This window comes from Zeus faber, assembly GCF_960531495.2.
Source record: "Zeus faber genome assembly, chromosome: 13".
NCBI lineage: Eukaryota > Metazoa > Chordata > Actinopteri > Zeiformes > Zeidae > Zeus > Zeus faber.
In genome coordinates, this window is record NC_137198.1 from 6,807,093 (window position 1) to 6,831,029 (window position 23,937).

A 23,937-nucleotide genomic window follows, 5' to 3' on the forward strand; every position below is an offset into this window, starting at 1 on the left:
GGTATTATGATGGGTCACGTCAGGAAAACTGAAAACCGAAGGTTGGCAGGGTACTTGTAAGACGCATTGAATTTCCTTCAATTTCCCAGAAGCACCATGCACCTTTGTGATATGTGAATTCTGTGCAGTGTTTCCAATGAGCTCCTCCGTTCCCTCTCGGTGCAAAGAGTTATTTTGGCTTGAGCTATTTCAGTGTGTGTGTGTGTGTGTGCGCGTGTGTTTGTTTTGAAGGAACAGCTGTTTAGAAGATGTATAGCAATGAGGTAACGCGTCAGGAATTTGGGCAAGGCCGGTGTAGGCTCTCCGGTCTGCGCGACGCAAATTCCCGGTCTCCCTCACGTCGCTGGTTATTTAGATGCACCGAAATTAAATGGACGCGACTCACCTGGAATGTCTGCGCACCTTCACCACGCGCGATGCGGCAGGAGGAGTTCAGCTCCATCTGTCCCTGGGGCTTCCTGATCACATCGCTCTGAGCACACACACACAGACACACACACACACACACACACACACACACACACACACACACACACACACACACACACACACACACACACACACACACACACATACACACACACAATTAGCCAGTACTGACTAATTGACTCAAACTATTTTCCTGCCCTTCATGGAAACGAAGCAGGTGGACTGTGGCAGCGCGGGAAGGTGGCGGTGACTCACAGGAGACTTGTAGTAGAGGATTTCTCCGTTCCTCAGGACGAACCAGCGGCGTTTCCAGGCCTTCACCTGACTGCCCATCTTCAGCAGGTAACCGGATTTCTCCAGCGTCTCCTACGGACGGACGCACAACAACAGTTACACACACTGTGCCTGGACGTATAACACATGGTGAACTGATAATGATGAATGATGTGGTGCAACAAAACCACGTGTTTTTTTAGTCAGAATGTCAGCCAGCCCTGTCCCATTGAAGGCAAGATGGCAGCCAACGCCTTTAATGGGAGAGCATGCCAAAGCATAACAATTCATACATGTACCGATCAGCCACAACATTAAAACCACCACTAATAACCACTCATATATGTGTATATATATATATATATATATATATATATATATAGATACATACACAGATATATATATATATATATATATATATTGTACACACACACACACATATATATATATATATACACACACACACACACACACACACACACACACACACACACACACATACATACATACACACCCACACACTAAATATATAGTATAAATAATAACGATAGTAATAATAACGACAACAACAACAATAATAATCTGAAGGAATAATCTGAATTATTATTGTGAAATAGACAAAAACAACACAAAAATAATAATAAAACCTCTCTAACTCCAGGTCTCTACTCACAGGCCCGTTGCTCTCGCAGGAGTAGGAGGACGTCCGCTGGACCTTGTGTTCCGGTTCAGAGTAGTCGCTGTCCAGGGAATAAGCGTCTGGAGGGATGGCGTAGTCGCTCTCTGAGCTGATGGAGGACATGGACACACCTGGTGGAACATGGACGCGGGACAGGATGGTCCAACCAGAAAGGGACATTTCATCATTTATACGCGCTCATTCATTAACAGTGTACTGTTAAACTGTAACCTAAGTATATATATATAATTATTTACTGTATAATCATAATGGATTTCCATACAATAACCATATCCCGTGCATAGGAAAGCATTGTATATTCTGTATATTTATATATTCGACCATTCTTGTTTTCTTTTCTCAGCTATTTGCATATATTTGGCAATTTTATTTTGCACTTACTTTTTATTCTATTTTATATATTAAAATTCTCAGACTGTTCTGCTTTGTTTGCTTTAATGCTAATCATCTGTAGACACTCCCCAATAATCGCCATGAAAAAATTCCTAGTACATGTACGGTAAATGCACATGGCAAAATAAAGTCACTGATTCTGGTTAATTTCTTTCTTTCTCTTAATAAATAAGGACTGCTGAATCCCAGGATAAGCTGGACAGTGTTCTAATTCAATTAAATGAAAATGAACCCAGTTCAATTCGGATTTCCCTCTCAATCATGTCTTCAAGTACAATGATCAAGTAGTATTCAATACCAACACTAAAATCACTGCATTGAATTGATTGAGTCCTTAAACCAACACTGTAAGGTTTCCCAAGCTCTGGTTCCGCGGCACCTACCTCTCTTGATGGCCCGCGGGCTCCCGGGGACGCTCCCCTTGCGGTCGGGGCTGAGGGCGGAGGTGCGTAGACTGGCCAGGGAGCCGCTGTCGTCCTCCGATCCGGAGTCGTCGTCGGGCAGAGGAACGCTGCTGATCTGCGTGGCTTTCTAATGCGCCACACAGGAGGAGGTGGAGGAGGAGGAGGAGGTGGAGGAGAAATGCCAGCTTTGAGGTACTTTCATAAAACATCTCCACAGTGCTCCAACAGATTACGCAGGCGACGCTTCATTTCTCAAAATCAGCTAAAATAACACAGTTGGTGAAGGCGTATTATTCCACACATCCATCAGATTCTCTCACCCCTTTCAGTGTGGTGTACACCGGCACACTGATGTTCCTGTAGATGAGGTGTGTGAACGGACCAGCTGCTGGATACTGGGGCAGGCTGGATGCTGAAATATGAGATAGTAAGTCAATTATATTTATACAGTATAGCCCTTAATCGCAGCACTGTCTCTTCACCAGCTTCACGTGGTCCATAGAAATCAACAGGATCCCCTCGTCGGGACCCCCACCCGGGGAGAGGAAACACCACCCATGGGAACCACGTGGGGGAGAGACATGGAAGAAACCTTGAGAAGGGGGTCTGAAAGGGAGGGACGGCCAGGCTGCAGTTGATGCAGAGGGGGTGACGCATTATATAACTAGTCCTAAATCATATAATGTGCCATGTTTGACCAGGCAAGAGAATAATACGTGAGAGGTCAAGACGCAGAAAACTTTCAGGCGGTCGACACAGCAGCGAAGTTGGATCGGGACGGTTCCTCCACCGCCGCATCCGGGCGGAGCTGGAAACACACCCACGGCAGATGCACCTGCGGCGGGAAACCGAGCCGACAGGTAGCCATGACATCATCACCGTCTGATGTTCCTCACTCCAGCGTTTCCAAAAGCTGTCAAATCCCACTCTGTCTGTAAACCCCCCCACCCGTCAGCCCTCCACCCAACATGTAGGGTGCTTTAGGGAGGAGACGTTGTGATAATTACACCCTGGCTTCCACCCTTTCATCAGCTGATTAAAAAGCAGCACCCCGCCTCCTCCCCTCCCCTCCCCTCCCCTCCCAGGATTCAGCCTGCAGCTGCTCAGGTGTTTGTAGCCTCAGGTGAGAGGAAGTGACATCAAAGCAGCCGTGACAGATCCGACCCCCCACCGCCGCTTCAGCAGCCGCTGAATGACAACGTCCCTCACAGCTGTGATCCTTTCGAGTTGCGCACGGCTCAAACCACGATGAAAGAATAACGCTTCCAAGCCTCCCTTCGGGGGGTTAGGCCTGGACACAATTCCAATTTTTTTTCCGAAGCAATTTTAACGGCACAGTTACAGCCGCCAGATAAAAGCGAGACAGAAAAATCTCCTTTGTGCTTTCCCCGGCACGGCACCAACCTCGTCCGGGGCCCCGGGCTGCAGGACTGGCCTCCGAAACCCTCATCCCCGACTTGGCCACAGCGTAGATGCGACTCTCCTGCAGACACACAGCCAAGAGAAATGTCAAATTTTCGGTGAAAAAAAACCCCAAAAAAAAAAAAAAAAAAACCTCAAAAAGTCAGCTAAGGTTGGCAGAACTTTACCATAATTTCACGTTGTGACTTTACGGTATGGAATTAGCGACGTTATGGTATGGACGTCTTGCCTTGTTGGAAATATTACGGTGTTTCATCATGAAAAAAATAAGATGATTCACTTTTCAATTTACTGCTTTTAACCATCGCCGCTACTTTTACCATTAAATTCACATTGTTAACGGTGTATGCCTATGAGAGGAGGCAGTAACAGCTGCTGCCGGACGCACCCAGGAAGGGAAGCGATGGAGGGGCGGGGTCGGCGGTTTCAGGATCTCCGGGTCCCCGCGCTCCAGCTCCTCTGCCAGCCCCACGAAGGAGACGCCGTCGCGGGGCGGCTCCTCGGGCTCCTGCCGCCCCTCGACGACCCCGTCCATCCCGTCTGGGAGGGTCTCGTCGATGTCCGTCTCCTCCACCAGCTGGGCGAAGGGCGAGGGGGCGGAGCCGGCGCTCTGCAGCGTGGAGGCGGTGGAGGCGGGGGACATGATGTCGATGCTGACGTTGAGGTGGTGCAGCTTGTCCAGGCCGGGCTGCGGCTGGCTGTAGTGCTTCTTCACCAGCTGGATGCTGTCCCTGGGCGTCAGCGGGGTCCGCACCTTGGGCAGGGTCATGCTGGTGCCCGACGGCTGGGCCAGGGTCCGGGCGGGGGTGGCAAAGGGGTGGTTGGTGGAGGGGGAGCGGGACAGGAGCGGGCTCTTTGGCGAGACGCCGGTGGGCGTTTCGGGGCTGCTGGGTCCGTGAGCCATCTCGTAGGCGGAGGACGAGGAGGACGAGGACGAGGAGGAGGAGTGGAGGCACTGGGAGCGGAACTTGCTGTTGAGCTCGTCAGAGGAGTTGTCTCTGTCCAGGGCCCCGGGCCGGGGCCCCCCCGAGAGCTCCGGACCGCCGGGGCCCTCCCTGCCCCGAACCTGAGAATGAGCGTCGTGGTTCGCCATGTCGCCCGGAAATATCCCTTTGGAGTGTTGTTCAGACGGCCATTTCAGATCTGGAAGGAGACACAGCAGAACATGAAGCTCCCGCAGCCAACGAGTTAAGAGAAAAGAAAGTAGAAGGTGAAAGGTCAGAATGACGACCGAGGCTTGGTTTTGGCGGCGGCGGCTGCATGCGGGTGAGGTAAGCTCCCGCTAACATTACAGACACAGTAGCACGGCACCTGTCGCTGACGTCGTGTTTAGCGAGGCCCCCCCTCGAGGGCCCGGCTGCCTCCAGCCCTCCTCCAGAGCCGGGGGAGTCCCGGGGCAGCTGGGGGGGTACAGAGGGCTGCTGGGCACCAGGTGGGCGTCGGCCCCGGGGGAGATGGTGGGAGACGCGGGGCTCTCCAGCAGCGCTGAGGGGGACCGAGTGAAGCGGATCAGGAAGCTGCTTCGACGAGTTTGTCAAAACATTCATACGGATTACAACGAATTACAAATATCTCCTTCTGAGTTCAGAAATTCATGTTAAACCGTTTAAGTTCACCATACTGTGTGGTTTTCTAAAAGATACTCAAATATTTCAAAACTCATATACTCTTATTACCAGTAGTTTATATATAAAAAAAAAAAACAAGGAACTGCCTGTATTTAAATTACTAGATATTTAATATTCACGTCGACAAAGAAACTTAAATATGAATAAATCAATAGTTATGGATATTGACGATCACAAGTAATGTGTTTTTTTAAACATGCAGTTGATGCTTTCACCCAGATTGATTTAAAACGCGTGCTTAGATTTAACAATAACTAGTATTTAAAGAATCCATTTGCAGCACAGAGCAAGGTCCAACGCAACTCGAACCAGGCAGCGGAGGTAACATGTGAACGAAGGAGTTTTTGGATAAATAAGACCGTAACGGCGGCAGACCCATTCACGGAGCAGACGCCAACGACAACAGAAGCCCCCCCGCCCACAGAGGCCATCGGAGCGAAGGCTTTCCGCAAAAAAAAGCATCGGGCATCATCTCCTCTGTGTCCTCCGCTCCACCCCTCGGCCTATGACGACAGGCCATCCTGGAGTTTACCCGGCGACTACCTTGCAGTTTGTCCTGAAGCAGCATGATCTGCTCCGCCTGCTTCAGGTTGGCCATTTTCAGCTGCTGGTTCTCCGCCTCCATCTGCAACACGGAAATAATCACAACACCGTTACAAAAACGTAATTTCGACACACACGCACTTGTCGGAGTAAAGTCGGAACCCCTGTTCCCCCCGCCAGATGAAGGCTTTCGGAGGCTTTTCCTTGAGCCCGGCTCCGAGGGTACAAGCCTGGGCTTACCTCTCGGAGCTTGACGGTGACCCAGTCTTTAATCTTGGCGGCTTTCTCCTCAATGATCTTCGCCTCCTGGGCTCTCACCGAGATCTGCAGCCGGGGGGTGGGGGGGGGTGATGGGGGGGACGACGGACAAAAAAAAAAACATGGCTACGGGATCACGGCCGACATTTTATGAACATAAATGGACACCGGTGCTCGTTTGTCTTCGTCTCCTCCCGTACCTGCTTTTCCAGCTGACTCTCTAATCTCTTTACCGCGGCGTCTTTTTCTCGAGCCTGATTGGTCAGGTCCTGGTACTTCCTGCACAACAGGCCCTCCGATTCGCTGGTCTGCACATTGGCGGACTTCAGCTTCTCTTCCATGACATGAATCTGTAAAATAAGTAGCTGCATCAATCCGGTGGGACACCGCGTGGGGTATTCGTGAGGACGGATTTTAATATTTTTTGAAAGGTCACCAGGAAATAAAAAATAAAAACCTGGGCGGGGGGGAATAACTGCAAAGCTCTGACAAGATAAAGCTTTCTAAGCCCCGGGGAGGCTAGACTTTGTGGTTTCAAAAGAAAAAAAAAAAAAAAAAAAGAAAGGTACCACTAAATTACCCTTTTCAGAAAACACCGGGAAAACCCGGTAATGACAGCAAATTAGTGATTTACCCCCGACGGGAAAAAGACAAGGCCGCTGCGGGTGGATATAAGGTTTCCTATCCTTCAAAGGGGGAAACAGAACCAAACATGCTGCTTTTGTCAGAGCCTATAAGGGCTTGGCTTTCCCTTTTTGTGTTCCAGGCCTGGCGTGCAGAATGCAGCTTTAATACTAGATACTCGGAGCCCAGACCTCGGCCTCGGTGTACTCCTTGGTTACACTTTATTTGGATAGGAAAATGTTAATTCTAGAGTATGAAGTGATTAGGAGCCGAGTTCGTACTGAGTCAATGTTTAAACTTTACTTCATATCAACTGTTTATATGAAACTGCATCAGCAGACAGTTTATATCAGTTTTCTAAGTTTCGGGATGGTTAAGTTTGAGTATGGCATTTGTGTGGTTACGGCCGGGGTTAGCGTATTGAAGGACAATTACCAGGTTTAATTTTAGTTTTAGTGAAATTCATCCAAATGACAAAGATTTAGGGAGTCCCCGGTCTTGACTTAGTCGATACCGAACCAAGTATCCACTGCAAGACTGAAGGCAAGTGTGGTGTTCCCTACTCTTCAAATATATATCATCTTATATTATATTATATTATATTATATTATATTATACGTATTTAAATACCTGCTTCTCAGCGTTCTCAGCCCGCTGGTCGGACTCGATCACCCGCTGCTCCAGTTCTTGCATCTGGAAGGAGGACAAAAGGCGTTGCCGTGGTTACCAACACGGGTCAACTACCACTGTGGGGAGCAGTCGGACGGTGGGTGGTGGCGAGGAGGAGGAGGAGGAGGAGGGCACGGGAAAACCCAGACCTCCAAATGACTCCTTCCACCCCCGTCACAATAGACAGTTCAACTTAATTAAAAATCTGCTGACGCTGCAGGTCCTGGCAAGATGCTTCTTGCAATCAGCTTGAATTTATATATTTATATATATAGAAAGACACATTACAGGTCTGACTTTCACACATCTCTTATGAAAAAAGGAATTGTCAGGCACGTATGAAGGAATGAGAACAGTGTTTAGACCGAAATGAGAACAGATCGACGGGTAATTTGACAACAAACAATAAACCTCTGTATCAACTGTTTACACCTGGAGCGTAGTGGAACTCCGTTTGATTGAGTTCCTACCGCTGAACTAAGGCAACATTTATTTGATGTATCGAAGGGAACATTGGAACATCTCATCCAGCACAAGGAGGTCGTGGTTGGAACTCCGGCCAAGCACGGAGAGGAAGAGGGATGGGAGGGATGGGAGGGATGGGAGGGATCATCGTAGATCTGAGGTTTCCCCCATTTCCCAGCGACCCGCGGCAAACACATTGCACCGCCGCAAAGTCAACAGGGGGTTACCTCGGAGAAACCCCCTCCTGTCGCCAGCCCTCCTGCGGGGAAGACAACCACCTGCGCAGTGTGAGGGCCCTGCCCGTGCGTGTGCCTGCGCGCTTCCGAAGACACACACAGCTACTTCTGCATGTATCGTATGCAGGACAACCACGCAGGCACGCAAACTCTGACGCATTCACACATAAAGGTACATACACAAATACATACACATGCACCGTCAAATACAACACACACACACACACACACACACACACACACACACACACACACACACACACCAAAACACACCAATGCAAATACACACACGGTCACACATAGTTGGGCTGAGGGTGGCCTTTCCCCTGAGTTCAGTGACCCAGTTGTAAGGAGGACAAACACACTAATGGATTCACTCCGTGCTTGAGAAAAGCGTTTAAATTCCTCTCGTGGTCTTTGTTCCACTTTGCCTTTGTTTCTGTGGCTCTGCCCTCTCAGGCGTGCTCTGCCCCAACCCCTCGCTTTACGACCAGGACCCTGGTTCCCAGAAGCCGCACTGAAGTGTCCAGCGGCCGTCAGCGAGGGCGATCAGATAGCCCGGCGAATCCGCTCACCCCTCCGGAGGAGAGGTGGAAGGTCGGGAGGTAGAGGTGGAGGCGGGGTCGGAACCCAGGTGACGACATTCAGAGATGGGATCAGACCGGAGCCTCTGGCCGGAGGCGGCGCGCACGCGGAAGGCCCTGCAATTTACCTGCCAAACTTTCTTCCAACCAAGGACCCCATTAAATGAGAGATAACAAACTGGAGACCCCCCTCACACATGTGCCCCAAAATAATTTGAAATTAGGCCTAATTTCTCACACTTCTATGTGTGGAAAAACAAACACAAATCAAGGGAAATTTATTAGAAATATATGTTTTTCACAATTTCAAAATATATACAAATATATTCAAAGTCTAAGAGGGGATAATTATATACGTAAATATTGCATAAAAATATCATATTTCTAACATTTTTAAATATGTACCTCTTCAAAGGACACAAAAAATAAAAATAAAAGTATTGAGTTTTTAGTTTTAAGGAGCTGCGGACCCCACTTTGAGAATCGTCTTTCTAGTCTAAAATGGTTAGCGGTGATTGGTGATTTTGAGGATGTATTATTTCTTATTCGAATTTTTCATGAATGAATTTTTTTTTTAAACCATGTTTAAATCCGGGAGCTCCCCCCACCCCTGTAATTGCTGGATTAAGCATTGATCCCAGCCGGTCCAAAGGTTTTGCACCAGTGACTTTCTGGGAACAACTTCCACTACTTAACTTAACTGTAGTTCACATACAACAATGGGCTGTCATTGAATCCTTCTGTCCCTCTGTCTGTCCCTCTGTCCGTCCCTCTGTCTGTCTCTCTATCCGTCCCTCTGTCTTTCTCTGTCTGCCGGTCTGTCTGTCTGTCCCTCTGTCTGTCCCGTGTCCAACAGGTGAGGACCTGACACTGAGCAGACCCGGGACAGTTGTCAGTTATCCAGCATGTGTTCAGACTGAGCCGCTGCCTGCTCATTCCAAGTGTTGTAATGGCCCAAAAGGGTATGTGGAGCCTACACAGACAATGTAAAAAATTTGAACTTTTTATTTTTTGGGTACAAAAAAACCCAACTTTTAATGGTTACTGTCTCTGTACGTCATAACTGTCATTCCATTTGTTGAATTATCTGTTTATTTATAGATTTTTTTTCATTTTAACTTATGGTGATTATTGTTCTTTTAAAAAGGCAATAATAAAACATTTTCATATAAATAAGACCATCCCAAAAATACACTAACTTTAAGGTAAATTCCAGTATTTAAACCTTTTTTAAAAATTGTATATATTTTTTTATATAAACCGTGGGATTTGAAACAATCACAAAGAATGTGGTCACGATTGCCCCATCGCACAAGATAATGCAACTCTGTACACGGTACTCAGCTGTCAATTTATTTTCCCGATACTGGATTAATTTAAAAGATTCCGATAACAAACAATCAAAAGTGAAGGTTTGTGCGAAAAAACAACAACCTGGAAAAAACACAATCCTCTGAGGTTTCACGTCAACATGGTGGAAAAGAAAGCATAGCAGGTTTCAAACAGATAGGAGGACGCCCTGGAGGCACAGAGCTGCGCCACGCGAGGCCGGGGTGCAGACACAGGCGCTCCGGCGTGGAATCCAGAGTGACTGATAGTTTCCAAGGAGGTGGAGAGATAAGGGGAGAGCAGAGACCAGCAGCAGCTGATCATCTCCTCCTCCGACAGCTGATAACACTGTCAAAGTTAGAAGCCTCTCGCTTGGTCTGTGTCCTGAACCGGAGCGGGCGGTAAATCGTTTTTTTTATTTATTGCCGACCATGTGGTTCCATTGCAGTTTGTTATTACTGCGAATTGTGTGCATTTGCATTTAGTATTTATTTAAAGTGGTAATCCGTGTTGGGTGGATTACACTACCCAGAAGTCCCAGAATTCCTTCAAAACTGCACCTTTTTTTTTTCTCCCAACACCCGGGTTTATCCTCGTCTCCGCTCTAGCACCGGTCACTGTCTTTTCTAGAATGGTTGTGTTCTTCTGATCGACTGATTCGTTTTTTTGTTTTTTTTTCTTCGGTCATTTGAGGAGGTGGGGACACTTTTTCAAGCAAATGCACATGGTTACCTTTAACTTCTTGTACCTGCCTGCTCAGCGCATTCTTTTTCGGGAAAAGGCGGACCCCGCCACCAACAATGGAAACATTTACTCGAGGAGCACATGCATTTTGCAAATACATGGAATGGTTGTTTCTTATAAAGTGCCAGTTAAATAAAGTATCAAACATGGGACTTTTTGACAAAATAACCTTACGGATTACCACTTTAAAACTCTGTCAACTTCTTCCTTGTGTTGCTCACTAGATCGCTGATGATTCCCATTGCTCGACTATGACTGAACTGGATACTTCAGACTAAGCTGTAATTCTGGGAGCAATGCAAACCGGCCAATATTCTGAATTGGATTTGGAGGATCCGGTGCCAGTGTGAACAAAAAAAATATATATCTTTTTTTGTTTTTTTTCCCATGCAGCAGGCTTTTCGTTTAAATCTATTTATTGCACATCGTGATTTGATGCTCAGGGCTGCACTAAACGACCGTGGCAGGAGTCATGCAGTCATGGAGTTGGTGCCAGCGGGACACGCTGGCGACACAGATCCCCTTTTCAACGGAGGCAGAATTTCGCTCGAACAAACAATGTTATAGCGCACGAGGCTCACTCAGCTAACTTAATTTATACACTAATCGAGCCGCTGCGGAGGGAGGGGAAAAAGGGGTCATCTGACGATTTTTTTTTGCTGCGGGTTTATCTGTTCTACATTCCATCACAAGACTTTTGAGTTCACTTGCATCATTAACCCTTAGGGAACAGAGCAAGACAAGTCGAGTCGCTCATTGTAAAGCAAAGTGGCTCAAAAGGCAAAAAGGGGGAGAATAAATAGACCAACGGGGGAGAGGAAATTAATTAAGACCACATGTGCTTTAATCACACTATGTAAATCACCCATTCCATTTTATTTAAATTAAACCATTAAGAGGGGGCCTTTTAATTCTTTGGATGGCTGAGTGACGGATCGCGTGGAAGCCGGTTATAACGTAGGAAAGGAGGGTGTTGCAAGAGCTTCCATTCCTCCGAAACCTCCCGCTTGACAACTCAGACTTCGCCCAAAGGCTAGAAAGACGGAGAGACAGACCGAAGAGAAAAGCAGCGTGAAGCCATGCAGTCTGAAGTTGGGTAAGGGGTTAACGCCAGGTCACACATCCGCACCACGCTGCACAGACGCTGACCCCGGGCTCCCCCGGCAGAACCTTTGCACCAGCAGCAGCAGCAGCGGCAGCGGCAGCAGCAGCAGAGCGAGGTGGCCCCACCATTAAAAACGGGGCCGATCCAAACATTGAAATGAAATGTTTAGACGCACAAACGTGAACCCAGAAACCATGTCGATGACGGGCACCGTCCTCGACCGTCCTCACCGTGCCTCCCGCAGCCGAGCACGGGAGGCACGTGGCCCCCGGAGGCTTATTAAGGAAAGCAATCACATACTTACAAAATATGTCGAGTCTTAAGTTCTCCCCGCGATGTAAGCGGAAACCACAGGATTTGAGAATTCCTATATGGTTTTTATTATGCTCCAGCCGGTCCAATTATTGTAAAAATGGAAAGCATCTTTCCAAAAGCCAGGAGACTTTAACTGTCATCATGAGTAAAAGGCTGGGGCTGTTTTCACTTCGGGGACCAAATGTGCAGACTGTGCGTTATAATGAGTTATTATTGTTACTTTATCTACGGCGGCCATTCCCCAAACATAAGAATGCCGCGGCCCAATTTGAAAATCTGAAAGCGTCCTGCGGCACCACCCACACCCTGAATGACGAGACATAAGGCACAACGCGGATCAAGAACAGGTCAGATACATGTATTTTATTTGTTATGATGTACTTTTTTTTCAATGCACATATTTACTCATAAATGTTTTATGGTCATTTAATTACAAAATCGAAAATTTAAAACCTCCTTGGGAAACACCGATCTACGGTGTAATTGCCGTATCTGTATCGCCAGAAGCGCCGCAGACACGTTGCTGGGAACGACAGCGGTTCAGACGCTGGTTTTAAAGTCTGACCAGAGCTTTCTCTCCTGCGTCTCCATTTCAGCCCCCCCCCAACTCAAAAACGCAACAAGCGACCCCCCCCCCACCCGCCGCTGAAAAAGCCGATATGAAGGCGATCGATGGATGAATGCCGATCGTGACCGACTCTCACTCTGTTTTTTTAACCTTATTTCCCTTTTTTTTCCCCCAAAAGGGGCTGCCCCCGTAGCTCCGCATAAGGCAAGTGGGGCATCTCGCTCTCGCTCAGTCGGCCGCCGCAGATAAATGCCATGTCACAGGCAAACCACCTTCACCCCCCCCCCCACCCACCCCCCGATGTTTTTCCATCCCAAAGTGGGTCAATGTGTAAAACACTCCTAACTTGGCAGTAGAGGAGGTGAAGAACGTGAAGCAGTCTCTCCAAACAGAGATAACACCGCACACCAACACAGGGAAAACACTCGTCCACTGGTGTGTCTGTGTGTGTGTGTGTGTGTGTGTGTATGTGTGTATATTTGTGTGTGTGTGCGTGTCTGAGAGAGGAGGGGGACAAAAAGAGAACAAATAAGAGAAAGAAAGAAAAAGTGAAAGAAAGAGAGCGATAAAGACAGAAAACCAATGGGAAGGGAGAGAGAGAGAGAGAGAGAGAGAGAGAGAGCGAGAGAGAGAGAGCGAGAGAGAGAGAAACCAGGAAGATAAAAAGAGAAAGTGTTTGAACACGCTTTACATTCACAGGATGTTTCTGATAAAGCGTTTGTGTCTGTGTGTGTGTGTGTGTGTTTTAGGCGTGCACATGTTTGCGTATTGGTGCACGTTGGTGAGATTGAGATAGAACGTGTGGGAAAGTTAAATCATATCTGTGAACGTGTTTGATGGTGTGATCGAAAACTAGATTATGAGAGGAAACAAGAGCAACAAAAAAGGACAAGAATCAGGATATAGATATGTGTGTGTGTGTGTGTGTGTGTGTGTGTGTGTGTGTGCGTGTGCGTGCATGTGCATGTGTGTGCGTGCGCATGTGTTCTGTTTACACAATGTTGACGAGGAGATGAGAGGAGAGGAGGAGTGGGCGAGAGGAACAGCGGGAACGAGGAGAAAAGGAGGGGAGATGAGAGGAGGAGAAGAGAGATGAGCTGATGGTGAGGAGAGGGGGGGAGGAGCGAAGAGGGGAGGAAAGGAGGAGAAGAGGAGAGTCGGGAGGCGAGAGGAGTGGAGAGGAGATGGGGGGGTGAGAAGGAGAGCGGGGAGGAGGGGAAGAGAGGAGTCGAGGAGGAGAGGGGAGGGGAGGGGAGAGAGGATGAAGAGGGCGAAGAGGAGGAGGAGGAGGAGAAGAAGGGGGAAGAGCAGGAAGGAGGAGAAGAGAGGAGTCGAGGAGGAGAGGGGAGGGGAGGAGGGGAGAGAGGAGAGATGAGAGAGGATGAAGAGGAGGAGGAGGAGGAGAAGGGAGAAGAGCGGGGAGGAGGAGAAGAGAGGAGTCGAGGAGGGGTGGAGGGGAGAGATGAGAGAGGATGAAGAGGGGGAGGAGGAGGAGAAGGAGAGAAGGGTTGATGAGTCAGTCAATACATGGAAGTCAAACCGTTCCCTTCCAACGGGTACAGCAACCACTTCACCTGCACACGCTCCCTCAGGCCCGGTGGAGCCAACTCTCCAACCAGAAGACAGCGACTGCACTTCACCAAAATCCGGCTTCCCGGCCCCGCTGGTTATTCCGTGGTTCCGTGAGTAAATTGGGAAACATTTATTTTGGATCGAAACCGTCCTGAGCCTCCGGTGACACACAATGAGTCGACCGAGAGCTCGCCGCAAGGGCTGAGCGAACACACACACACACACACACACACACACACACACACACACACACACACACACCTGTACTGTATATCCACTTCAGTAGACTAGTTAATTGTTTCCTTCTATGCGGTCAAGAATGACTGCTGCAACACAAATGTCAAACTGAGCCAGAATCTGTCGAGAGGAAAAAACAGAGCGAAGGGAGACGCACGGTTGAGACTCTGGCTCGGATCAAGCCGTTAACAACAAAGCACGAGATGAATTTCCTCCCACTCCCACTAAATTACACTGATTCCACAAGTCCTGTGGAGTTCACATGTGGAGCTCCAGACCCCATACTGTACATTAGCCACGCGTCTCGTAGGAAGAGTAGAAAGAATCTCTCTCTCTCTCTCTCTCTCTCTCTCTCTCTCTCTCTCTCTCTCTCTCTCTCTCTCTCTCTCTCTCTCTCTCCCCCCACCTCACCTTCTCCGCCAGCAGTTCTCGGATCTTCCCCGCTTGGAGGCGGAACCTCAGCAGCTGCATCTCCAGGGAGATGCAGCGCTTGTGCCAGTCCACGCCGGGCGCGCCGGGCGCGCTGGTCGCGCCGGTCGCTCCGTTTTCCAGAACCTCAGCCATGGCGAACGCGCGGTCCCACTGGAGCTCCCCCGAGCCCGGTCTCTGACCTGTGATGACCAGACCTGGAGAGAGACGCAGGGGAAAAAAAACCCCAACATAAACAGGAATCAGACAGTGTTCTAAAGCGGGGTACACACTAGCAAAGTCGCGTTTTTTTGATTGTTCTGAAGTTTATCCCGCCAGATTATCCCGTGGTGTGAGGGATGTTACCAGTGTTTTTTACTTCACCGATCTGAAGTGTGGGGAAGACCGAGAGCCGACTGGGAGCCAAGCCGACTGAAACGGAACATGAACACAACAGCAGCCACGGCGGCAAACGCCCCCATCCAATCCATGGATCACCCACTACGTTTGTTTACTCTCAAGTCACGTTTGGTCACGCGGGATCTCCGGTTTTGAGAGCCGGGACTCTGATAATGTGGCGTAGCCGCACCCCTCCCCCCCCTCCCCCGTGTCAAATCTTGTGCGGCTTCGTGAGATTAGGACTCTGGTTGTTGGTTAAATGGAATCTGTAAGTGTGTGGTCACTGTGGCGTGCTGTTTGGGCAAACCGTTGCTCTCCTCACACACGATAGGATCAAAACTGTTGAAGTTGTGAGATGTTGTTATGTCTGGGGTCTCTGACATTTTCAACATCTGTTAAGATCTGGAAAAATCTCGGGCTTTGGGCGGATTTTGTACGTTTGTTGGGATCGCGCTGACAGGGAATTACTTTATTTTGAGCTGTGTTTGTACTGCTTTGTGAAACGATGTGCCTTGATAGGAATACTAGTCTGTTTGCATGAAAGGTTACGTCCGGCCAAATATAGAGCATCCACACGCTGATAGAAGTGGAGCAAATGAAACGACAAACGCTATGCGCTTCATGCAGCGTGCTTTTTTTCTCGCGGGGACCAGCTGTTGGTTTCATTTATTGCAGCGTAGCAGCGTAGCAGTGACTTAATGTACAAAACACTCCTGACTGACCACGCTTCCCCTGACTCACTCACACACACACACACACACACTCACAAACCATGAGTTCACCGTGACCGACGGAAATTAAAAAAAGCCCCCACTCCGTGCGGCGCGCGCACACACACACACACACACACACACACACACACACACAGACACACACACACACACACACACACGCACGCCATGAGAGCACGTGTGTGTGTGCGTAGTAAACAACCCCACACTTCAAATATCTTCTCAACATGTGTTTTCTGTCCCTGTGTCCTTTTATTACACACACATCCTTTTTTACACACACATACAGTCACATCATTTTGTGTGTGTGTGGTGAACCGATCTGCTTTGAATAGAATTCAAGACCACACACACACACACACACACACACACACACACACACACACATATATACACACACACACACACACACACGGGACAGTTGCAATATTTTAGACCAAATTCTATTGATTTCAATGGTCAGTGATCAGAGGACTTGCTTCCGATAAAGTATCAATTCACCGCCGTGTCTTTGCACAAACTTCAACTTTACAAATGAACTCGCGTCCAACTTGCCCTGGACGTCTTGGCCGCTCGAGCCGGACGGTCTGGAAAGTCCAAAACGAGTCCAAAACGGAGGAAGTCCAAGCGGCTGCGTCACATCCACGCTCATTTACGCAACTCCGCTCTGACAGGAGACGTGGCAGGGTTTTCAGCCGCTCACGAGGCAGGGGAAGATGGTATAATTATGTTTCCGTAAGTTAATTTGGTTTAACTGTTCGGTTGGCGAGCCAATTATCCGGATTTGGAACAGATACCACTTACTTTGCAAGGACACGCAGAGCGGATCTCCCACTGCCAACTTCAGAGAGAGAGAGAGAGAGGGAGAGAGGGAGAGAGAGACAGATTCTTTCTTTCTACTCTTCCTACTTTTCGGTTCCGATTCCCACATACACAGTCACACACACACACACACACACACACACGAGAATGTCCCAGCAGGGAGGCTCGGCACCACCGGGGGACCTGGTTTCATGCGTGCCGGCTCACTGGCCTGGCTTTTTAACCAAATTACCTACTAACCCAATCCCTGGGTCTCCCCCCACCCAAAACTCCCCAGCCATGCAATCCCTTCTTAATTACAGGGCAGGAGTGAAACAGGATCCAGAGCGGCACAATAGTGTCTTTCTACATGACAGTCCCATCACAGCTAGAGGAGGAGGGGGCGGGCGGGGGGTCTCGGCAAAGAAAGGAAGAAAGAATGTGTGAGAATGAATGGGCCGGCTGCCAAATGTGGGAAACGGGGCCACTGAAGTTATTTTTACCTGGGAGGGATTGACTGGTGGCCATTTTTCTCTCTCCGTCCGAATACTCATTCACAAAGGCCCCGGGTCTTATAATGTGTGAACTCAGTTAAAAGCTCATTATTCTCGGATAACGAGGAAACATAACTGGCAGCTCGGCAGCCGCCACATACTGAAAAGCCATCGGTGTATGAAGAAGGCTTCTCCACACACAAGGGAGGATCCGAAGATATGCCGACAAAACTGTGAGGAAAACAGTGAAAATAAATACGAGTCGCACAAGGGCTGTGAAATAAAAAAGGGGAAAGCAGCTCAACGCTTCACAGACGGCCAGACAGACTCAGGCCATGGCCAGACACCGTCAGCAGAATAGCAGACGTTCAAAGTGCAGCAGCTAAAACGGCACCGCGGCTCTCCCTGCAATTAGCATTCTCATAAATACAGGCCTCGCAAACAAATTACAGAAGTCATCCGTGCAGAGGTTACCCGGGCCAACCGCTGCATTGGGACCGGACGAGTCGAGGTCCAGGTCCGCGACGTCACCCCCTCTCCCCGGCCTGGACCGGATGCTTTCAGGGGCCTAGTAATGGAAGACACAGGCTTTTGTGTGTGCGGGGGGAGGGGTCAGACGGCTGTAAACCTGGCCCTGTGGGGACACTGCAGGGCAGCCCGGGACAGACCGGACCAGGCCAGACCAAAAACAGCTGGGCTCAAAACAAGCCATTTGTTACTTGAGGCTCTCAGCACCGTAACGCTAATTCTCCTGTAACAGCTACTTTGGCGATTTGTTAAACATCGCAGGGGTAGAGGTGGAAGTGTCGTCTTCTTTTCGGGGTGACGTGACAAGAGTGACCTTTTGCTTCAGATGCAGCTCAGATTTAACCCTCCATTGTGGCATGGTACCTATACAATATAGAACAGTCAAAGAACCTATGCGTAAAAAGATACAAGAACCATTAAATACGGTTTTCGGGTGACATCCACCTCTTTCGCCGAGCCTGCAGTCAGTCTCTCCATCTCCCTCCCCTGTGTGGTGGGCATGGCTGAACACTCCTGATGATGTCATTCTCCTCACCTGCTCTGACTACTCACCTGCTGTCCATCAGTTCATCACCAGGCAGTATATCAACCCTGGCTTTCTATCCATCAATCATCGCCAGATTGTTGAGAACTACCATGTTAGTCTTGCTCCCGGCTGCTCTGCGTTAAATCACAGTCGGCGTGTTTTATTCCCGAGACTTATTTAAATATTTCCCTGCTTTCCCAGTTACCAACTCCAGTTCCCTGCCTGCCTGGTATACCTGCCTGCAGTGTCTGCCCGACCTTACCCGCCGACCCGCCTGATCTACCTGCATGCCGTGTCTGCCCAACCTACCCCGCCGATCTGCCTGGTCTGCCCGACCTTCCCCGCCGGCCTGCCTGATCTACCTGCCTGCCGTGTCTGCCTGACCTTCCCCACCGGCCTGCCTGATCTACCTGCCCGCCGTGTCTGCCCGACCTTCCCCGCCGACGTGCCTGATCTACCTGCCTGCCGTGTCTGCCTGATTTTCCCTGCCGGCCTGCCTGATCCACCTGCCTGCTGTGTCTGCCCAACCATCCCTGCCTGCCGTGCTTGCCATGCTCTTACCTCCCTTGTTCCCTTCAATAAATCCTAGTTCTTATTTACCACTATTCCTGTCTCTTACACTTGGGTTCACTAGCCTCAGCCGTAACATTTAGACTATTTGACACACCCTAAATACCCTGATACCAAGGACCCCCAATATGTGCTATCCGACCAAAACTGGCTATTGTAATGCATCGACTTCGGAGAGCCCAAATCTAATTTTCTTAAACATCTATGTACTGAGGAATCAGGAATATGGTACAGTTTCCAATTGCGAGTCTCAATATATTAGATCTGACCATTTCAGATAATTTGGAGCGATAACTTTAATGGATTGTTTAAAATACATTACATTTTTGTTCAATCCTTCCCCACGAGTCCTGGAAAATCCCTGCTGTAGATCAATTCAGGACAAACTAAAAGTAAACATCCAGACAGCAAATACAGTCTTTAAGGTCCTGAGTGTGGATCTGTGTTTAATTTGAGAGTCTGAGGCCACCCAAAGCGGTGAAGCCCAGGACAGGTTGGTGTGGGAGGCCGTCAGAGCCAGTAGGGTGCGTCCCCCTCCTGGCTGGAGACGGAGAGGGACGCCATGGGCTGCTTCTCCGCTTCCATCTGGCTGCGAGACCTTGGACCCAGCCAAGGCCAGAGCAAACACTCTGGAAGACAAGTCGATGCAAACCCCACCGCAAGGACGTAAAAAAGGATCCCACTCGGATCCTTTTTTACGACCTTGGTTCCCTTGAAGAAGGCTTTTCCAGGGAGGGGGGGGGGGCACATATCCTGAGGGGGGGCACATATCTGTTAGTCATACCACTCCTTCAGGTTCAGGTCAGCAAGTCGAGGCTCTGAAAAGCGTCTGTTTCGCGATTTTTAGGTCCACATTTCTTTGGGGGGGTGGACAATACCGTTATCTAAAAGGTACGTGGGTACGTATGTGTGTCCCCTACTCTCCTCTCCATTCGTAACATCTACGGCATGAACTGAGCTGTACTGCAGCATTCATCTAAATTAAGGCTTCAGGTTGAGGATTGAACTGGTTTTTTTTTTTAAATCCGTGCTGCGGAAGCGCTGCTAATATACTTTTTCCAAAGTGGTTTTCGGTGGTTGTTTATTATTCGTCCGCCTGATTATATATTTCCACAGGTTAGGTAAGTTCGGTGAGTGGGTGTGTGCGGCTCTCCACAGTGTACAACAAGCACATGTTGGAGTCTGGTTCTGCCGACCAGAGCCTCCTTAATCACCGCATATTCAAAACACACACTCCCTCGCCGGCTGTAACTCTTACTGTAGGTACGGGCGCACGCAGGCACACGAAAACAGTTGTAGACAGATGCCGGCGCAGATTGGAAACAGACACGCGCGGAGACGGTTACAGTATACACATACGCAACCGGCAGATATACACAGACGCACACACCGACACTGCTGAGCATGCAGCTGCGGTGATGTAAGTGATTAGGCGGTTCGATGATATCATCCCCACCAGACGCTTCAAATCCCCACTTGTGTCGTCTCTGCAGAAATCCGACTGGCTTCCTCGAGAATCTTGGCATTCGATTCCAAAGATGGAGCTCCGATCCGACGGCTCCAGATCTGGGTCGCCCTCGGCAAAACGTGCGCCGGAGAGCTTGGGATCCCTGTGTTTACGAGGGGAGACGGAGACAAATCCTCAGAGTGCAGGAGGAGTCAAGTGGGGATGTGTTAAATGCTCTCTAATCTTCTCGGCGGCCCCATCTGTTTGACTAAATGGATCTCTTACGACTCCCACCCATCCAGTGCGGGCCCCACACTTTTCCTTTAAATTGACACGGCCAGCTGTTTTGGTTGCGATTTGCCACACTAAAGTAGTGTTATCTCCTCTGCAAGATAAAGACCGAAGGACAAAGTCCCCCAATGCTTACTGAAATTTGGTTACTCTTGACCAGCGCTTCTCAGCCGGTCTCAACCGCTTCTCAACAATGTCCTTCGACATTAAATCACAACCCAAATATGACTTCAGATCTGAACCGCTATGATGACGTAAGCGACGTGAGATTATGACAGCCACGGGCTGCAGTTAGAAACGGTGTTTCAAAATAAAAGCACGGCGCTGGAAATTCAGTACACTTCAAAAAGCATTTGCGTCGATTTTTGTAGAACTGGGTGTTTTACGGCTGCCGCCCACAAGAAATGGACCGCAACCCAGTTTTGGATCGGGACCCACCAGTTGAGAACCGCTGCTCTTGACCCTTCTGGAAGGAGAACTAAATTTTATTTGACAAACAAAAATGGACAAGTTGATGAAAGTATTTTTCCCCAAAGCTGATTGTGTAGACTACTTTATAGTACTGGTTCCAAAGCTCAGATTAGGCACAAAAAAAAAACAACTTTCAACTACTGTATAGTGTAAGACAAATCAAAGGTTTAAGCAGGGCCCCCTGAAGGTCACACAAGGCAGGGCTGCTTTTCCAATACCTCCGCTCCATTCTCCTCCCATAATCCTGTCTCTCCGAGTCTTACTCCTCCTCACCCCCTCCCCTCCACATCCTTCCTCTTTCAACAGAGTTCGGTAAGCCCACTCTGGGGTAGCACAAATACCAGTAATAGCGTCTGATATCAGTCAGGATATCAGAGCTCACAATGGGCTATAAACGACACAAAGATCCAATAACAAGAGCCATACTATATGGGACATCAGCATCTACTCAAACAGCTGCTAGATAGATATCCACAACGGACAAAAAGAGAATGTACAGTGCTGCATGTCATCCATTCTGTTCCACTGACCCCAACCTGAGGCAATGGCTCCGATCAGATCAGTATCCCGATGCAGATCCGGATCCTTGTCCCAATGACACAAAGATCCTTTTCCCAGAGGGGTGAAGAAAGTGCTATTGTACGGCCCCTCCACCCCTCCTCCAACACCTCTTCTAGCCCCCCCTTCGGCACCACCTCCTCCCCCACCTACACCTCCAGCCCCGTGAGGGGAGCGAGGCGCTTGGTGCAGGTTAATGACAGGCCAGGGTAAACTGACCACTCTCATTATCAGTCTCCGCCGTAAATACAGGCCCTGACATTCCTCTGTGTTGAGGTGTAAACATCCATCTGCCGAGCTGCCCCGTCCTCTCCACCCCACAGACACCGTCGCGGAGCTTTGGCGATCGAGGCGATGAGATGCGGGGGCGTGGCTAAGTTGGAGGGGCAATTACACTGGTGTGCTGGTGTTCTTATTTACAAGCAGCTTAAAAAAAACAACTTTTCCATCACTTGACAAGAATAGGACAAAATACGTCGGCCATATGAACAGCGTCATGCCTAGTATGCACCAAAGGACTTCGCTAGGATTTGAGTCCCAGACACATATTGTAAGATCGATGGAGAATCACGAAGGAAAAGCCTTTGGGGTTGTTAAGAGCGACCCAGGCTGGTGTGACGTTCATCTCGTCTCTTGGCGCCTATAGTGTGGGGCTGAACCCCAAAGAGTGTCCTGTAGTCTGTGCACGATTATGTCTGATGTCTGTGTTTTTAAAAAGTCTCCTGAAGTCAGACGTGGGTATGGTGCTGTGTTATCAGCCAGACTGGGTGGCCGGGCTCCTTTTTGGGATTGGGTTTGGAAGTACGTGTCCATTTGCAGGTACACACACACGTACATCAGGAACAAATCTAGTGTAGAGATCCGCAATACATGAAGTCCATGAGACGTCCCGGAATTCCCTTGCAACCGGCATCTTTTTCAGAGGGTCACTGTCTTTTCCCCGAAGTTTTCCTTGTGCTGACCAATCGGTTTGTTTTCGGGTTTTGGTCACTTGAGACGGTGGGGTTGTTTTTTCCATCCCGGGGCGCGCCGTTCGTTTTTTGGGAACGTTCGTCCGTGTCAACAGCTCCCTCCATCGAATTCACCGCGGCTTGCCTTGCACGCGCCCAATCTATCCATTCTTGCCGGGCAGGCGGACCCCGCCACCAGCAACATGAACAGCACAGAGGGGAGCGTACGGATCAACAGACGCCAATTCATTAAAACGCCAGCTTCTCATGTGGGGTGCCAAATGAGATGTTTCAACAAAATAGTGACCAGATAATCTCGCGGATTCGCCCTTTGACCTGCGCACTTTGACCTGCACGCGCGCGCGCACACACACACACAAGCAATTCTGCACGCTGGTGGCGCACGCGCGCGCGTGCACGAGGCTTTTTGAGTCCAGCTGCTTTGCAGGTTTTCCTGCAGGCTCGTCGCGGCGAGAAAGAAAAAGTTTTGTCCAAAAAAAAAAAAAGCGACACAGACACAGACACACACACACACACACACACACACATACACACACACACACACACATACAACAGGTGTGCACACGCGCGCACGCACACACACACACACACACACACACACAGCCCCAGTCAGTGGGGCAGCAGCGATCAGAAACCCCGGTCAGCAGAAAGACCATGCACTCTGCAGACGGGGTGGTCGTCGCCCCCCGACAGGGGTCCGTGTGTCGCGCCAATCCCCTTCTTCGTTCAGAGAAGGTTGGAGAATAAAGAATCAAGGCACCGAGCTGGAGCCGAGCTCTCCCGACACTTTACCTTGCGACCGGACCTCCTCCTCAGTCTGCTCTCCGCGGCTCACAGCCTCTGCGGCCACGCACCGCCGGACTCATAGCCCTCCGCTCCCCTCGGGTCTCTCCCTCTCTCGGGGAAGAGTCGCTCGTTCGTCGCCGCGTCGCGTCCACCAGCCACCCCCCGCGCGGTGCGGCCGTGCGGCGGAGCGTTCCTGAGAGGAGTAGGGGCCGCGCGGAGCTCCATTGAGCAGCAGCCATCCCTCCCCTGTTCCTTTAAAGGGCCCGGCGCGGGATCGGGTTTCAGGAGCCGGGCCCCCTCGCGTCGGGAGCAGCTCGGGGATATTGCGTTCACTTCTGCCTCCCCCTGGGACGGAGACGCACCCGCAGGGGGTTCGGGGAGGAGGTTGCGTTTGAAATGGGCCCGTGTGGTGTTCCGCTGCGTTGCCCAGATCATATAGGTGTGTGTTTTAAAGCCAG

The 23,937-nt window shown here is 49.6% G+C and overlaps 1 protein-coding gene across 1 annotated transcript in view; it reads right to left on the reverse strand.

The window, feature by feature from the left end:
- plekhh1 (pleckstrin homology domain containing, family H (with MyTH4 domain) member 1) overlaps positions 1-23,690 on the reverse strand; it is a 39,689-nt gene extending 15,999 nt beyond the window's left edge. The window contains exons 1-14 of the mRNA XM_080012815.1: positions 23,486-23,690; positions 14,910-15,124; positions 7,305-7,367; positions 6,251-6,400; positions 6,033-6,116; positions 5,793-5,874; positions 4,933-5,106; positions 4,010-4,764; positions 3,604-3,682; positions 2,520-2,611; positions 2,179-2,326; positions 1,376-1,512; positions 685-795; positions 386-472 (exon numbers count right to left, since the gene is read on the reverse strand). Coding sequence (XP_079868941.1) covers positions 386-472; positions 685-795; positions 1,376-1,512; positions 2,179-2,326; positions 2,520-2,611; positions 3,604-3,682; positions 4,010-4,764; positions 4,933-5,106; positions 5,793-5,874; positions 6,033-6,116; positions 6,251-6,400; positions 7,305-7,367; positions 14,910-15,062 — 2,115 coding nt within the window. The 5' untranslated portion in view covers positions 15,063-15,124; positions 23,486-23,690. The remainder of the gene's footprint in view (positions 1-385; positions 473-684; positions 796-1,375; positions 1,513-2,178; positions 2,327-2,519; positions 2,612-3,603; positions 3,683-4,009; positions 4,765-4,932; positions 5,107-5,792; positions 5,875-6,032; positions 6,117-6,250; positions 6,401-7,304; positions 7,368-14,909; positions 15,125-23,485) is intronic.
- Between the last annotated feature and the right edge of the window lie 247 nt (positions 23,691-23,937).